We start from the raw sequence: 18,507 nt of genomic DNA, 5'->3' as shown, positions 1-18,507 counted from the left end.
CCGCTGCAGAAAAAATATGTCAAAGCAGATTTCCAAACTTCGAGATCACAAAAAAAAAAATCCTAAAAATCTGTGCTCGGCTCAGTTCAGTCCACAAAATCCAGACCGAGGAGGACTGGATTTGTTTTGTGGACTGATCCGTAGTTAATAAAGCTGGTGGGCTGGAAATGAAAAGGAGAAGAAGAACATGTGGCAGTATTTGGTTGTGAGCTGAATGAACCCTAGTGTGGGAATCTGTCCGGACACTATGTGGGAGAAAATAATGATTTCATAGCTTCAAGTTTTCTGAATGTCTGACTCCCCCCCCCCCCCCCCCCCCCAAGTTATAAAATGCTTCTGAAGTGTCTCTTCAATGTAAAAATGTGAAAAAAAAACACCTTCCATAATTAAAAGTTTGTCTAGTTTACGATGTTACCTGCCTTTGAAAACATCATCCCTGCAGTAACCTGTGTGTGTGTGTGTTTTGTTTGTTGATTCTGGCCTCTGCCGCCTGCCTTTTTTTTTTTTTTTTTTTTTTTTTTTCCCCAAAACCCAACGTCCTGTTTGGGATCTTTGTGGCTCTCCGGTTGAACTTCTGCCAAAAACAGCGACTCTCAGTCTGAATCCGGACCGGAGAGTTTCTGCTCCCGCTGGTTTCCATTCTCCAGGCAGCCGCCGCCGCCGCCACCGCTAGTCTCATCGCTACAGGGTTTATACTCAGACGGATCGGGATCGGGATCGGGATCCGGCTCCGGCTGGGACTCCACGGCCGTCTCCCAGTCCTCCTCTTCCTCCTCTTCCTCGTCCTCCACCTCCTCCTCACCCCCCACCCCTCTGTCTTTGCTTCTCTGAGCGGCCTGGTTCTGGATGAGGCGGAGTCCCGCCATGGCCCGGTCGATGGTCGTCGTGCTGATCAGGTTGAAGTCGTGCATGCTGATCAGGTGAAGCAGGAAGTTGCGGCAGAGGTTGTGCTGGACGATGTAGGCGCCGTGGTGCTCGGCGAACACCAGGCAGGCCTTGTTCATCTGGTTGTCGGCTATGAAGCTGGAAGGAGGACAGACAGAGTTAATACGATGGTTGAAACTTGTCTCTAAATACACCATCTAATGTGTTTACATGCTCAGAAGAGACCAGTTGACTGTGAGAAATCAGCTGTGTCTTATATAAACTGTAAAACCTCAGTTTACACATGAGATATTATTTTTTAGAAGAATTAGGCCAAAACAAACTGAGAGTTTTAAATAAGTCAACAATCGTGCAGCGCCCGAGGCTTTAAGCGGCTTTCGCACACACACACACACACACACCCGTGCTTCATGACGTGCAGGTTCCACAGCTTCATGATCTCCTTCTCGCCCTCGTTGACGTCAGTGAACTCCTCGATTTGCTGCAGTGAGAGCAGAGCAGTCAGACAGGATGTGGGTGATATTTATTCCAAGTCAATACAAGTGAAGAGGAATATTATTACTTAATTATATTATTAGTTTTCCCAAAGTAATTGACTGAAAAACGCAGTGAAGCGTCTGTGGCTGCAGCTTCCAGAGTAATATCACAGGAATGAATCTAGAGTCTCTGAGAAAGCTGAGGCACGATTTAAATTCACTGTTGTTGTTTTTTTTTTATTGATAGTGCAAGATAAGTGATTAACACGGAAACCACGCAGGAGAAGACAAGAAGAAGAAGCAACAAAACAGGCAAGAGACAAAAAAGTCACATCAACAAAAAGAAAAAAGAAATGGTTTCATACTTTTTCTTATTGTACTATGCACACGTGTGTGTGTGTGTGTGAGACAAACAACAAAACAAAGCTCCATGGACGTATTAAACACTGGATGAGGATCCAAACATGGCGTCTCTCTCACATGAAAATAATCTTTATTGAGCTCTTGGTGGATTGTAATTATATACTGAACATGTGATCATTCAAATAGCAATTTTTTTTGAATGTGAGGAGTGTTTCTTCTTTTCTTTCTGGGTGCAACAGCATCATGTGACCTGCGGTTTATTTTATGCTTTATGTTATTTGGTGCTGACAGATTAAAGGGGCGCTCTGGAAATGCAGTATTTGGGGGACCTGTGAGATAACCTCCCTCACTCACCTTCCCGACTTTTCCTGAAACAGACATTCATACCCGCAACTGTCTGTTTCCACATGCTTAGCGGGACTCCCCACGAAGAGTAAACTGACCTTTACGGTCTTCTCTTTGAGCCAGTCGGGGTCCCTCTCATCCTCGCTGTCCACCTCCATCTCCTGAGGCCGCAGCGGCACGCAGCTGTCACTGTGGAAGTAGAGGCGGTTGTGTCCGCTGATGTACGGCCTCTGCTGCTCCGGATCACCGTCCTCCGACTCCAGAAACTCAGACAGACTCGGCTTTGTCCTTTTAGGTCTGGACGGAGAACAGAGACGGGACAGCGGGTTAAATCCTCAGATATTCTTGGCATCCTTGTTAGGAAATAAGGCTCGTAGAGAAGCTAAATGATGAAAATAGAGAGTAAATGTTTCAGTCAGTACCTGCAGACCAGAATGTGAGTAACAGCGGTTCTTTTGACGGGGCCGTTCCTGCTGAAAGCGAAGCCCGGCTGGCTGTGGATGTCCTGAGGGTTTCCTGCATATGAACCATCGTAGCTCTCGTTGATAGACACCTCGATCTTCGCTCCTTTAGGATGCGGCTGCCAGAGGTCACAAAGAGGTGTGTGTAAATAAAAAAACATCAAAACAACATAGTAAACCACAGTGGACTCCAGACTGGATTATTAATGTCATGTTGATTATTTTCCTTTATTAATCAATTAGTTGTTTGGTCTATAAAATGTCAGAAAATGGTGAAAAATGTTGATAATTGTTTCCTGAAGTCAAAGGTGACGTCTTCAAATGTCAAATTCTGTTCATTTAAGAAACAGTAACCAGACAATTGGGTCTTTTTTCCTTAAAAAACATAAATAAAAAGATTAATTGATTATCAAAATGACTAATTTTCTGTCAGTTTATTAATTATTATAACTAATCACTGCAGTATTTGAACATACATCCTCAAATATTGATGAAGAACACGGTGACGATCAGTAGGGATCGGATGATAAGAAATTTTTACAAATGTATAACTGGACCAAATAATGGATAAATCTTTTTTTTTTTTAAATATTTTAATTGAAAACAATTTATATTCAATAAATTCATATTCGAATCCGACTATGTTCACATTCTGTAGCGTTTATTTGCATGAGAGGGAGAAATAAAGCTCTAGTCAGACAACTTGAAGAAAAAATGTTGTAAAACACCTCAGATTAAAGCTTTGTAATTTGAACAAATGTGGATATTGTTATGGAGTTTTCCGTCTTTAGGGGTTACAGGTTGGAGTGACATCGGGTCAAGACGACGCCTTGAGGTCACGCTGTAATTCTTAATCTCTCCTCGAGATGTCAGCTGGTCTGTGATGTTTTGGTGAAAGCAGAAACCTCTCTGATAAAGAGTATATCAGCAGTGCCATGGTAGGCCAAGACAACAAAGATAGGTGGAATGTGTAGCCAAATAGAAACTAGTGAGCCGATTAGACTGATTTTTCATATCGTAGGCCGATCTGCTTGAGTTAAACACTCAGACTGTCAGAGGGCAGAACGGGAAGAAACAGCATCCGAGTTACACCAACTTGGATGTTCGCTGTTTTCGGTTCTCCTTCATCAAGTAACTTACAATAAACATTCTCAGCATTAAGACATCGAAGGCTCGTGTGTGCTTCTCTCCACTGAAGTGTTGACCATTGCTCAGAAATATCCACAACAGTTATAACCTGTCATGAATCAAGACTTTCGCCGCCTCTGTGACATTTTTAAAAATCACTCAAACTTCTCATCATTTCACACCTTTGTTATCAACGTCTAAGGAGAGTCTAAGGATTGAGGATGTTGTGTTGCTGTGCAGTTAAATGTAGGGACGCCGCGGTGAGGAAACTTCCCCACTGGTTAATTAACTTGTCACAACACCGGTGTTACCAGTTAGACCAGACATTTCACAAGATAAGATGGTGCTCAATATCTGTAGAGAGCTTACTTTGATCTTTAACGTTAGATTTTTAGTTTAGCTCTTCCCCTTATTTAAGAGTTAGTGACGGCGGGCGTCAGGCTGCTGCCAGCAGGTCGTCCTCTGCGTACAGCCGGGCTGTGGCGCCTGTTAAGCCTGCTCTCTCTACCATCCGGAGAGAGAGCAGGCTTAACAGGCAGAAAACGGGAGAGTTTCTGCAGAAAAAACAAGCACCGAGATCCGGGGAGACATGAGAGCAGCTGCTCGCTAACAGCTACGTGTGTTTACAGCAGAGAGCAGGAGGGAGGACAGACGTCTCACTCTGCTGCAGACTCACAGACACTTTCAGGTTATGATAGTAGCGTCTGTCGTCAAAGTATTGATAACACACTTAATATTTTTTCTTTTATTTGATGAATGTGGGCACTGATACTTTCTATTTAAAAAAAAAAAAAAAAGATGGTGGTCAAGTAATGTAATCAGTGTATGTTTTTTTTATTTAAATCTTTTATCTTATTATATTTCTTGTGTAGTATGTTAGTATATTATCTCATTTTTGTATCTTACATCGCCTGCTTACTTTGTAAATACACTTTTTAATCTTGATTCACGCATGTATAAGTGCTGTAAGTGCATCATTATTTTTATTATTATTACTATTGAATTGAGATATTAATGCAGATGGATGGTTTGTTTGGCTTTTACATTTATTTATACTTATACTAAATACTTACTGATTTCATCATCTTGTCAATAATCAATTATTAATATAGACACTATTATATATAGCTAAATGCGAGTTATCTGAGACTTTACTTTGTTTATGCAGGTTTTGTTTTGCCATTTGTCTCGGTCTTTTATCCTTTTATAGTCAACACACCAATATTTAGCTTTTAAGACGTCGGTTATTTTACAGTCAGCAAATTTCACATGAGCTACTTTTTCAGTTTCTATTTCTTTTAAACTTTTAGTTTTAGTTTGACTCAGTAGTTTTCTTAATTTGTCAGGATATTTCCGGTGTAAGTCCGTCTCACCACGTAGTTGAAGATGAAGCGGGAGTGGGACAGTTTGAGGTGTTTGACCAGACTGTAGAGCTTCCTGCAGTTGAGGGTACACCAGGGACAGTGGAGGTCGTCTCTGGCCTCCGTCTGCTGCCGAGTGTTGTGGTTGTACTGGAACTGGACAGAAAAACACAGATGATGGATGTGTGAGAGAGAGAGAGAGAGAGAGAGAGAGAGAGAGAGAGAGAGAGAGAGAGAGAGAGAGAGACAAAAACGCCTACTGAACCCTGAGCAGAGACGGAGGCAAACTCATATTAGAAACTGAATTTTTCCGCTCTTGGTCACAGACATAAAAGTGTTTGTTTCTCTACATTATAAATATATAAACTATTTTTAATCAAGGTTTCCAGTTTGACTTTGGACACATGAAGCTATAGCTGGTGGGGGAAATACATAAAATTGGGTTGACCACAGCAGGAAAAGCACAGGTGTAACTACTAACAGGAACTAACAGGTTCATTCGGCCAGTTCAAGGGCCCTGGTGCTAATAGCTCACTGGTAAGGCTCCATAACATCATCGTTTCAGCCAGCAGCTGTCCTCTCAGCTCAGCTGGTGGTGAGGACACTAGCTGTGCTAACACTGGTGCAGTGGATGGAACTGATGTCTCGCCTCTGGTGTGAATTAGTGTTAAAACTCGGCTTCATTCATGCCGAGTTTGATTACATAACGCTGCAGCCTCATGTGAATCCAAGGACAATCCTGATATTTCCATAATTTCAGGACGCAAAGTGGAACAATGACAGATAAGTGACGTGATAATGTTTGGTTAAGATGATAAATAAGAAGATGTGGGTCATAAAACTTTTTGTCTATAGGTTACATAGGTTATAGGTTAATTACACATCTGAGCGGACAAAAATGACATGTGGAGTTCCCCAAGGCTCCATTCTGGGTCCTCTTCTGTTCAATATCTACATGCTACCACTAGCTCAGATTATGGAAAACGACAAAATATGTTACCTCTTGAATGATCTGATTCCTGGTGATTTGTAGTTATAACGATGATAAGTCTGTGATAAGGTCAAATGCAGACTCTCAAATGCAGATCAAGGTATGCTACGTGGATGTCAAGTGAGACTCTAACCTGGTAGAAGATCCGTAGTTTCTGTCGTGGCTCGGCTGAGATTAGTTCTCTTCTAGTTTGAACGTCAGCGTTGATGGATTCTTTAACAGCTGCAGCAGCACAAAGGAGAAAGACAAAGAGTTTTAAATGGAACCATATGATTCACTTTTAACAGAGCAGATGAAAAGTTTCACCACTGTGATTAACTATAATTATTTATATGTATAGAAACAGATTTCTTGCTATAAAATCTAAATCATTACATGTGCTGCTGGTTTTTGAGTGACTTTGTCTTTTGCTCACCCAGTGTGTGTGTGGCTCTCAGGGTGCTGGGTCTGGGGTCCTGGTTGGTCTCAGAGTTGCGGGTGGCCAGAGGTTTAGCTACAGGTGCAGTGGAGCGATCAGAGGAGTCACTGGTCCAGCGCAGGGTGAACTGCAGCGTGGGACCCTGAGAGAAACTCTCAAATGGAGGCAGGCGCTACAGAAGGAGAGCAGATGGTTTCACTACGCCTGCTTTAAAATGATAAATCTGGTCATATTGTATTGTCTGTGTATCCAAAGAGCTTCATTGTTGTCCAAAAACTATTAAAAACACATCAATGAGTCACACCATCCCACTGGGTGACATGTTCTTTCATCACCATGAACACACACACACACACTGCGGTTTATTTTAACTCAATCCCACACACACACACACACACACACCATCCTGCTGCCAGAAGTACTGACTAGAGAACCAAATGTTGATTCATCCACCGCTGAAAATAGTCCCCAAGAAATGCACCATTTCCTCCTGTTTGAATGATGTTTGCTAAAAACTACAATGTGCAGCTATTTTAACAAATTACTGAGCCTTTTTAAAAAAATGAGACTATATATAATTGAGGTAGAATTTTAAAGATGAGATTTTCAGAAGGAAACAATGGGCTTGGAGCTGAAAGCCACAGACAGGGTCTGGAAGTTAGAAACTTCTGGGAGACAAAATAACACATTGTTTACTTTGGTCTTTTCATGCAAATGTGTTGACATGAACAAGAACATTGAATATCAGTAGCCTTATCCTAACTTTTAACATGACTATTAACCAGGTTAACTCTAGATTGACTCTTTTCAGAGGAGTCCCAAAACCATACTGAAACATCTGTGTTTACAATCCAAAAATGAACATTAACTCTCACAAATGTTAAGTTTTTACATCCCTGGTAAATGTATTTGTGTGACACCATGACGGTGACAACATAACATTTACATTAAAAGGCCCTGAAAACATATTTTCTCAGTCAGATTTCTTACTATCAGACATGGGGTCCTACATTAACACACTATTTTCTGCCAGAGTTAAAATAGTTTTGGTTATTTTTGCATTCCTGTTCTTGATATTGCTTTTCTCACTGATCTGAAGTGGATTTAGCAGCATTTTAATCTAAATTTGATACTAAACTACATGTCGTTTGTTTATTAAAGAATATTTAACGGTACAGAGAAAGACTTAAACCCAAGTTTTCATGGACTATGAATATTACAGGAGACATTTCAAGCTGAAACATTTTACTTAATTTAATTTATTCTATATTATATAAAACATTACGATCGCTCTAGCAGTATTGGTTTCTCTTATCTTAATGAGGCAGATGGAGGACGGTAAGATTCACCAACTAACATTGAGTTTAAAGGTAGGATCATGTTTTTATATGTTCACAGGGTCACTAAATTTTTGTTGTATGAGTGTAAAAAAAGACTCTTTCCTGTTTATGTCAGACAACTTGATCTGATGGCTTTTTTTGTTACGGTTGACCTCAGCCTGCGAAGATGAGTCAGATTGTTCAATGAACAGGTTGAGATACAATCTTGTATCGCACAAAATTAAATCTTTGATGTGCACGAAACAATACAAACACAAGGACTGAACCATAAGGTACACGTTAATTTAGACGTGTGGAAATATCTTCAGTGTGAAGCTTTGCTGGATCAACATTAATGCTTCCTCCCTCATATTGTTTTAACAAGTTTCTCTCTCGCACACACCTTTCCGTCCAGGATGGTCTCCCAGGTCGCCCTTTTCTTATTGACGGGACACTCCTCCATCTCTTGCATAGACACCTCATATTCCCCATCTAACAACTGCAGACGTCTGCACAAAAAGCACACGACAACAGTTTTTCACTTGCTGCAAAAGAGATTATAACAACACTTTTTCCTGTTTGTAAGAAGGTGACAGTTTGTGTCAATATGTGTGTGTGTGTGTGCTTTTCACCTGTTTTTATCAAAGACAGTCATCTGAGCCACAAATGTGGTTTCTCCCTCCTCCCTGAGAGAGGAGCTCCTCCTCTTCCTGTTTATAACTTCCTCTGTAAAATCTGAAACAGACACACAGTGACATGTACCCCTTTCTCTGCCACACAAGGCTGAAGATGAAGGTCAGGATCAGAAAATTTGATCAATGTATCCTCGGTGATCACAAACAACCAGATACCAGTGTGGTGATCACATTCTGATATCCCACAATCAAGAAAAAAAGATACTTGATTCTTTTTTTTGTTGTGTAATTCTTGATATGATGAAAAATTGTCATATGATTTATCGTACTAGCCCAAATGTAAGACGATATTTTACTCTGGAAATCACACTTGAAAAGGTGGCGTCATCTTATATTTGAGGACGTGACAATTACGTGTTCACATGATCAGAAATCCTCTCTGAATGGAGAGAGTATCACTGCGACACCGGCTCCAATAAGGTGTGTTGCATTATGGGTTGTTTCTAGCATTAATGTTGCTAGGCTAGCGAGTGTATTTAAGTCAGTCAGCTGTAAAAGTGTTTGGTTAGCTCAGTTTAACCTGAAGGACTCTCTGAAGGTTTGTAACATCTTCATAACAGGACTGCTCTTGTTAAGGTCTTCAATGACATTCACTTAAACACTGACAGTGTTAATACTGTAATACTGACAGTATTACAGTATTAGTATTACTGGATCTGCATTTGACACGGTTGACCACAACATATTACTAGACAGACTGGAAAACTGGGTGGGACCTTCTGGCACAGTACTGAGCTGGTTTGAATCCTACTTAAAGGACAGGGACTATTTTGTGTCTATAGGTAATTACACATCTGAGCGGACAAAAATGACATGCGGAGTTCACCAAGGCTCCATTCTGGGGCCTCTTCTGTTCAACATCTACAATGTTCCCACTGGCTCAGATAATGGACAACAACAAAATATGTTAACACAGTTATGCAGATGACACACAAATTTACATAACCGTATCACCAGGGGACCATGGTCCAACACAAGCGATATGAGTAAGTGCATTGAACAAATCAACGACTGGATGTGCCAGAATTTTATTCAATTAAACAAAGATAAAACTGAAGTAATTGTTTTTGGAGCCAAGGAAGAGTGTTTAAGAGTCAGCACTCAGCTTCAATCGATAATATTAAAAACTAAAAACCAAGACAGAAATCTTGGTGTAGTCATGGACTCAGACCTGAATTTCAACAGCCACATTAAGACAATTACAAAGTCAGCCTACTATCACCTAAAGAATATATCAAGAATCAAAGGACTTATGTTTCAGCAGGATTTGGAAAAACTTGTCCATGTATTTATCTTCAGTAGACTTGACTACTGTAACGCTGTCTTCACAGGTCTCCCTAAAAAAAAATCAATCAGACAGCTGCAGCTGATTCAGAACGCTGCTGCTCGAGTCCTCACTAAGACCAAGAAAGTGGATCATATCACTCCAGTTCTTAGATTTTTACACTGGTTTCCTGTCTGTCAAAGAATTGATTTTAAGATACTGCTGTTGGTTTATAAAGCACTGAATGGTTTAGGGCCGAAATACATTTCTGATCTGCTGCTCCATTATGAACCGTCCAGACCTCTCAGGTGGTCTGGGACAGGTCTGCTTTCTGTCCCCAGAGTAAAAACTAAACCTGTTCAGTTTTTATGCTCCACGTATCTCGAACAAACTCCCAGAAAACTGCAACTCTTCTTTTATGTCACAGCTGAAGACTTTTCTGTTTGCTGCTGCCTTTTATTAAACCAAATTTGAGGGTTATTCTCCTGTTTTATCCGTCTTATTCCTCTTTAGCTTCTTTTGGTTTCCAAATTTAACACTTGTATTGTACAATTGTATTTAAATGTCTTTTTACTTGTGTTGCTTTTATATTCTGTTTTGATGCCTTTTCATGCTCTATGTAAAGCACTTTGAATTGCCTTGCTGTTGAAATGTGCTATACAAATAAACTTGCCTTGCCTTTTTCTGTGACGGAGGAAAAAAATGAAAATGACATCTTTGAGGTCCGAATCGCCTGTCAAGCAGCCAAGGATTACTGCTGTCACAGAGGACGAGGAGCTCAAACAGTCTGAAAAATGTCAACTGCCGAAGAAAATTATTTTGACTGCTTCCAAAAGCCTGACAAGAGAGAGTTTGAGTGTGTGACTGATGGACAAGATGCACAAATGTGGGATTTATGTTCTGCTTTCATGGGAGTATTTCAAATTTACAACAGAAAAGGCTTCGAGGATGAGGACTCTCTTCACCTTGGATTAACAGTATCTCTGGGAAACTTTCCCAACAAGACGAGTGTGAAAGCATGTTGTATCTTCAAAAAGTATTTTTCAAAAAACAGGTGTTGGAAAGGGAGGAGGGATCGTCTTATATTCATGCCAATTAAGTTTTTTTTTTTGCCACATTCCCAGATCTCAGACATACACTGATATGTATAATACGTACAGAAATAACAGTAAAAACTACAAAAATAAGACCCAAGTACAACAGTACCTCTGTTGTGGTGAGTCTCTCCGTTGGCCAGGCCGTTGATCTGCGCTCGGGGGTATCCGGGCCTCGATACTCTGAAGAGCAGCGAGTAAGACTTGACCATGTGAGAGTTGCTGGGTTCAAACTCGCTACTGGGAACCAGCAGGGAGGGGAAGGATCCTGGCTTGGCCTGGCCTCCCGCGCTTGTGTCTGGGTTCAGAGGAACCTGCTTTTTCCCTGTAGGGACCTGCTTTACTGGGCAGCTCACATCCTGGACAGGACACAGGAAAAAGGGCTTGTTTATAGTTCTGATGTTCCACTAATTAACCTTCATAAAGCAGAAAATAACACGACGACATCACTGGTGTTGTGTGCAAACTTCACAAAGTCCACTTTTCAGTAGCTAAGGCTCCTGTTTGTTACTTGTTGATAAGACATGCACACACCTTCCTTTTCTTGTGGCAAACTTTGACCAGCAGCACCTCCAGAGAAACAGAGTTCTGCTCATTCTCACTGTCCTGAGATGGCTTCCCTAAGAGCACAATAATACATAACCAGACAAAGGACATGAAGTCAGTGGAAATGCCAAATCTGACAAAAGCTAAAAGGAAGTCTGAGAGGGACAAACTTACCAGCTTTATGAAAGAAGCCAGTAAAGGTGAGCTGCAGATTAGAGGCCAAGCTGGAGAGAAAAAGCAGAAGAAACTTATTACTTTTCCATTAAATATTAATAGGTGATGTTATGTTTGATCAAATATGCACTAGACAGGAAGTTCACATGGTCTGAGAACTGCAGTTGCAAAAAGTTGACCTGTTTTTTTTTTGGTGTTCACAGAAGAAATTAATCATTTATCCAATCCTGAATCAAGTTTTAAGTCAGGAAGTTGCATGATTAAGACAGGAAACTGGTTTATTCATTCATTTACTGATACACATGGACAGTCTAACTACGTATACACTCCCAACAATAGATAGGATATGGGACTGATATGTTGGAAAGTACTGACTGAGGCCAGCATGTCCCCACTGACATCTTCAGGTCTTCTATATTTGGGAAATATGCTTATCTTGATAATTTGATAACAGAACATTGAGTCATATTTGGAGCACTGGGGAGTTTTGGCAGAGATAAGTGCTTTCTAGAAACTTAACAGAGACCGGAGAGAGAATGTTTACCTGTGAGTCTCCTGTTCGCCTCTCATTTTTTCCACTTTGAACAGCAGATTATCAACCTTCGAGCTTTTCCTGTACATGCAGACGAACAGCAGGTGTTAGTGACCTCACCACCACCACCACCCAAAAATGACAAAACTACAGGCAGAATAACACATCACCGAAACACAGGAACATTTTTTTTAATCTAGAGAAACTTCAGAGCACTTTTTCTGGACATAGATTGACTCCATTGACAAAGTCTATTAAACAAATATTTGCTTTTGATGGTCACCTTTTCCCCACTAACTCAACTGTAATGTACTTCAGGCTGAGTTCATACTAATACAGACACATCACTCAACAAAAGATGCTTTAAATACTCTGTAACATAAACACAGTATAATTTGAAACACACATAACTGAGTTCTAGTACAAAACTGAAACAAACAAATATTAAAAAGGCCATAAGAATCAACAATGAAGTACCAGACAGTCAGCGGTCTGTGAACGTCATAGCAGTTATATGAGTTTTAGTCAATATTTGCTGATAATCAAAACAGCAGTGAGTAGTGGAGATGCTGTTGTAAACTTAACTTAAATCTTTTCACCGCTTTTAAACGTTGGCAGAGAGTCCAGAATCGTTTCCATTTGGATTCAGCCACAAAAAGCCGCGTGAAATATGTGTTTATTAGTCATTAGTAATATAACCTGACCCACACTGGATTTTTGAGGCTGATATCATTTTTTTGAGAGTTTAAAAAAATCTGATAGTAAAGCATAGACAAAACATCCTGATACGGCTCCATTCGATTTGTTTAAGAAAAAAAAACAACATTGTGACCAGGTTACATACAGAGCAGGATGTTTTACAGTGTAAAATTCATCTGTGTAACGGTGACACAGTTTCTAAATTACTTTATACCTATTGCGTAGTTTCTTTCCTGCATTTTTTTGTTACTTATCAGCCAACATATATACAGATTAGGGCTGTAACTAACTGTTATTTTTGTTATCGATTAATATTTTAGTCTATAATATGTTTACTTAGGTTTTGGGAAATTGTGATGACATTTTTCAATTATTATTTGACATTTTGTAAAGTATTCTTTTATCCAATCACACGTCAAGAACCCCAAAATACTCTTTTCATAGACAGTACTGTGCAAAAGTTTTAGGCACCCTAGATGTTTAGATTCTTATCCATTATGCAATAGCATCAGAGAGGTGTCTGATCGGTCCAAAATGTATTCATGACATGACAATGACCCCAAACATACAGCTAGAGTCATAAAGAACTACTGAGTCCTGCAACATGGTTGGATGGTATGGTTTGGCCCCCACAGAGTCCTGATCTCAACATCATGGAGTCGATCTGGGATTAACATGAAGAAGCACCTGAGATGGCCTAAATAATAAATCCACAGAAGAACATTCTTTCTCCAGGATGGTTACAACAACCTGCCTGCAAGTTACCATGAAAAACTGTGTTAAAGTGAACCGAGGAGAACTGCTGCTGTTTACTCAACTTTGTAAGAAGTTAATTGATAAATTAAAACAATTTATAGCAATATTTTTGTGAGCATTCTCACTTTACTTTTAGTGCCTAAAACTTTTGCACAGTACTGTCTGACAAAAGCATCAAACAGTCACATTTGACAGTGAAATTTTGGCATTTTTTTCTGGAACAATGAAATTATTCGATTGTGTGATAAATTTTCTGATGATCTGATGTTATATCTTACACTACACTGTAACTGTTATTCTCCTGTTTTATCTCTTATACTCGAGTTTCTTTTTATTTCCAAATTTAAACACTTTTTAAATTGTATTTAAATGTCTTTTTACGGTGCTTTTATATTCTGTCTTGATGCCTTTCATGCTCTATGTAAAGCGCTTTGAATTGCCTTGTTGTTGAAATGTGATATACATATAAACTTGATATATTTGGTATATGAGCCTGGCCATTTTATCTCTAATCTGTACTGTTCAGCTGCTGTTGGTATAGGTACAGGTGTGCAGGTGTATTGTTTACTTGCTGCACAGAGCTGTTGATTCAAATCGGCTTCAGTGAGATGTTTTGTGTGCTGCGTTTAAAAAAAAAATCAGATGCTACCACAGCCAACCGGCTCAAACCAGCGGGTCAGGTACTAGAGTGCATCATTAATACAGAGTTTGGTGAGCGCACATAAATCCCAGCGTAACTCTGCCCCAACTTCAACCTGAGCGCACGTCTAATGAGCCACAGTAAGTGAAAACACCTGTGAGGCTGTGCAAAGCGGCACAGAATGAAAAAAAAAAAAACAAAAAAAAAAAACAAAGCCATCAGTAAGTGCGGCCTCCTTTTTCATTTTAATGAAACCACCGTGTTGGCTCATAAAGCGGGGGTCACTCTGGCTCAACTTTTACTGCAATACAAGGCAACAACATCCAGCAACGCATTACACTGACCAAATATGTGCACTCGCTCACTCCTGGTAGATTACTCTGTAACGTGAGCACCATTATTCTACTGTTGGAAATGATTGTACACAGTTACACACAAAAAAAACACCTAAAAGACTTGCGATCCAGCTCAGATAGGATGGGTTATGGACCCATTTTTTAAAAAAAAAAAAAGGCACTTTCAAGAAGGCAACAGAAGAGAGAAGCTGTGTTTTGTTTGCACAGAGCTTTATAAAGAGGCGCACTATATCACCACCGTGGCGTGGAACGCCTCGCACGAACACTAAACCAGTTTGATTTTCAGTAACGAGTCAAAACAAGTCCAGAAAATTAACAGCATTTGATTTAATTTATGAAATCTCCTGCCTGTTTCCTTGTTTCTGTTTGTTTGTTTTTTTTTCAGTTTTTCATGCTCTGTGAATGATTAATACAGAACTGTGGAGTGGCCCCATGTGGAGCGTATTCATATCGAATCACAAGCAGTGTTTCATGTGACCGAAGTGTTCACGAGTGCAAGCAGAAAGTGAAACTGAGCCAAGTGGCAGAGACGCGTCACCTGGTTCACTACATCCACTTCAAATCAGGAATAACACACACACTAATCTAACGGCAGCCATTTTAAGTCCCTGACCAAGTCCAGAGAAATGAACACAACTTACTGAACCTCAAAGAAGAGAAGCAGCAGTCTGATGAGTCAATGTCCAAAAAATAGATTGAAAAAAACAAAAAACAAAAAACTACTTAACCCGAAACATGAGCTTGTTTCAGATTCAGATAACAATTATTCTGAACATGCCAACATAATTCATCTCTATATCTTTTAAGTTTTAATTGATCGTAGAGGATAAGATATAATGAGAAAATATAAATGACGAATCAAAGAAAATTGGTTTCAAAAGACTTAACTTGTTAATGTAATCTTTAAAATATTACATGAACTTGTGCTGTAATACAATAGGAATTACATATCCGTAGATTACTAAATGAAATACTGTAAGAATTTCTTTAAACGCAGAAGAACTTTTCTTTTGCACATAAATATGTTTTTGGACAACGTGAACAACAAAACAAACATAAACAAACAGCTGCCAGCTTGTCTTTCACATCGGAGGTAATCTTTCGATACCAGTGACAACATGATACTTGCGGTTTGGTAATAATCCCAAGACAATACTTTCCTGATAATTATACAATTTTCTACAAAAGTCATAACACAAACAGTTGTGCAAGATCAAACATTTGGTGCCAGCTGTATGTTTTAGATACTCAATAACACAATTTGGTTGCTAATAAAAAGCTAATTATAAACCAATTTTTCAACTTGCATCTGATTGGTGTTAATTGAATATTCATTGATAAAAATCAGCCATCACAATTATTCAACCCGCCCTTTTAAACACAGTATAAACTGCATGACCTGCAGAGCTGGCATCAACATTAAAAACCCATGTGATAACACCAGACAAAGTCCCTCCATATATTTTAACACACTCTTTAAGCACAGACTGAACCACAAGCAGTAGCATGTGTACCAGATGGATCTTTTTTGTGTGTGTGTGTTTCTGTGTGTGCGGCGTCTGTATGCAAAGCAGCCTAACTGAAAACTTCCCTCCTATCTGAGCTCTAACTGATCCAGCCAGCCCCCACCTACAGCAGCCGACACGTCGGTTAACTTTCACTCAAGATAACAGTTGACCTGTTTTCTAAGAGACAAACTATTTAACACAAGCTTTCAATCCGACAGTTATGAAACCTAAAGCAGAAAGAAACAAAGTCACGAGATAAGATCCTTTGACTAAAACACAAGGGTGCCTCAGGAGAGCTGATTTGATTTTCTGTGTCAAAAAAAAAAAAAAAATCTACTGTAAAACCATCATGAATGGACACAAAACAGCACATGAATGAACAGCACATTTTTTACCTTTTGGTGTTATTCCTTGAGTTTCTGTGGGACATGTAGGTGAGTGTCCTGTGCAAGAATATAGGCTGAAAAGTAACAAGGCGTAGTAAAGTGAGGTTACAGTTCAACTTCAACATGCCAAGAGGGACAGAAAAGTTTGAACTTATCTGAAATGGGAAAGTTGATCATGTGACCATATCAAAGAGAAGGCGACACTCACAGCTATCAAGTTCCTGGTGCGCAGGAACCTGTAGATTTGGGTTGGCTCTGCGAATAAATACAGTTGCATCATCATCACATTACTTTATGTATTGTTCATCGTTTAAAATGAAGACTCTGAATCTGACAAACACAGATTGATCAGTCACTTAGTTAATGATCATGTCAACTTTGTTAATAAATCTTCTCAAGTGTGAGGATCTGCCTGCACGTCTTTGCTTCACATTTATATACATATATATACACATATTGGGCTGGCAAAGTTTGACGTTTGATGGCATCAATTTGGAGTATTCTTAAGTCATTTTAAGACATTTTATTTGAAACAATCCTTGCTTGTAGTCCAGCTTCCAGTGCTTGGAAGACAGTTAAAACACGTGGTTGAACAGGAACAACAGAACGACTTAATAATCTACCTGTGCCCCAAAAACTTTTACTTCATCTAGTAAGTTCCCCTTGATTGAAATATGCAAAAACAACCAGAAAACATGCAGCTACCAGAAGTTATGCGACAAAAAATGTTAAGTATGACAGCAGTGCAGCACGTACAATTACTAGTAAATCAGCATTAACCATGGCTAAAATTCAAAGTGTACAGTAGTAGCAAGAACATGAGTCGTCTAAGATGATGAAAGTATGCAGTAGGTTAACTCTACAGCTGTAAAATTATGTATTCCTCCAGCTATGCAGCCACTCATCTCACCATTCACATGGCCACTATAAAGCTTCCCTGTGACCTTAATGATATATTTAAACAAACAACTTGCTGGCAGCAGTAACTCACTCTCGAAGGCCTGCAGGAACAACTCGTGGTCGGCTTGAATGAGTTGCATGTTGGGCTTCTTGGCTGCAGCCATCGCATCGGAGGACGACTGATATAACCCGTTAGCTTTCCCCCCAGAGCCAAAACCCACCGGCTGGCTTCCACCTGAAGAGCTCTGCTTATGTGGGGCCATTGCCAAGACAAAATGTCCAAAGAAACTATCCAACCACCAGATGTGAACTGGTGTGAAAAAAAGAGAAACTCCGGTCCTTCCTTTGTCAAAACAAAAGAGCAGCGATTCCAGAAAACAAGCCGCTTAGCAGAAACGGCGTCGAGGCTTCATTTTAAAAGCGGATTACGTGAGTTTCAGTGTTTTATATTTGACATGGGTGTAGCTACGATCTAACGTTGTCGTTTAAGTGCCGGTTTCGCTGCTCGAGAGGCCGGTGAGCAGGCTTGAAATGCGCGAAACAAGAGCGCAGCCTCCGGCAAGCTGACGCGGCTTGGTAGCTAACTGGCTAACTTCCTTAGCCGGCTAGCTCTGCCCGGCGCTCTGACTTCACTAATAAAGAGCTCCAAAGCTTCTGCGAAACGACGACTGCTTAAACACAAAAACTGCATACATCCTCAACGGTTTCGGTACCATAGTTTCACCAAAATTCCATTATTTCTCGCCGAGCGCCGGTTTGCAACTTGGGCTAGCGGTACTGTAAAGAGCAACAAAATAAGACAAGTGTCATCCCGTAAGTATTTTCAAAATAAATTCTAATAGCTAGCGTAGTAATCATAGCGACATTAAAGGTGCACTATGTGAGATATGGCCAGAGTTTTACTTAAAAACATTCAAAAATTAACTGAAATTATCAACAGAATATGAAGAAATAACAGTTTTGATGTTATGTTCAAGACGTGAATGTATTGTGTTGCAGAGATATCTACTGAAGTTCGCATGCTAACCAGCTAGCCCCAGCCTGTCTCATAATACCACTTTGTACTTCAAGAGGCAATAGTGAGTCACTGTAGCGTCCAGTCTGCTCTCAGTTCAACATGAGAGGATGAAGTAGCACCTCTTCTATGTTAGATTTATTCAAGCAAACGTTAACTCAACGTTAGCGTTAGTCAAAGTCATAATCACTTAGA

The 18,507-nt window shown here is 39.9% G+C and overlaps 1 protein-coding gene across 1 annotated transcript; it reads right to left on the bottom strand.

Annotated features, from left to right (window-relative positions):
- Positions 1-524: 524 nt before the first annotated feature.
- LOC121884458 (polycomb protein suz12-B-like) lies at positions 525-18,069 on the bottom strand. The gene is made up of 16 exons (XM_042393292.1): positions 17,389-18,069; positions 16,606-16,652; positions 16,407-16,471; positions 12,065-12,133; positions 11,521-11,570; positions 11,335-11,420; positions 10,913-11,159; positions 8,380-8,482; positions 8,151-8,256; positions 6,426-6,600; positions 6,144-6,232; positions 5,032-5,175; positions 2,492-2,649; positions 2,168-2,366; positions 1,287-1,366; positions 525-1,023 (listed from the first exon to the last, which is right to left on the bottom strand). The coding sequence occupies exons 1-16, from the start codon at positions 17,558-17,560 to the stop codon at positions 594-596; spliced, it is 2,220 nt and encodes a 739-aa protein (XP_042249226.1). The 5' UTR covers positions 17,561-18,069; the 3' UTR covers positions 525-593.
- Positions 18,070-18,507: the final 438 nt, after the last annotated feature.

This window comes from Thunnus maccoyii, chromosome 18, assembly GCF_910596095.1.
Source record: "Thunnus maccoyii chromosome 18, fThuMac1.1, whole genome shotgun sequence".
Classification (NCBI taxonomy): domain Eukaryota; kingdom Metazoa; phylum Chordata; class Actinopteri; order Scombriformes; family Scombridae; genus Thunnus; species Thunnus maccoyii.
The sequence above is the reverse complement of the archived record's forward strand: the minus strand, read 5'-3'. Positions and strand labels throughout refer to the sequence as shown.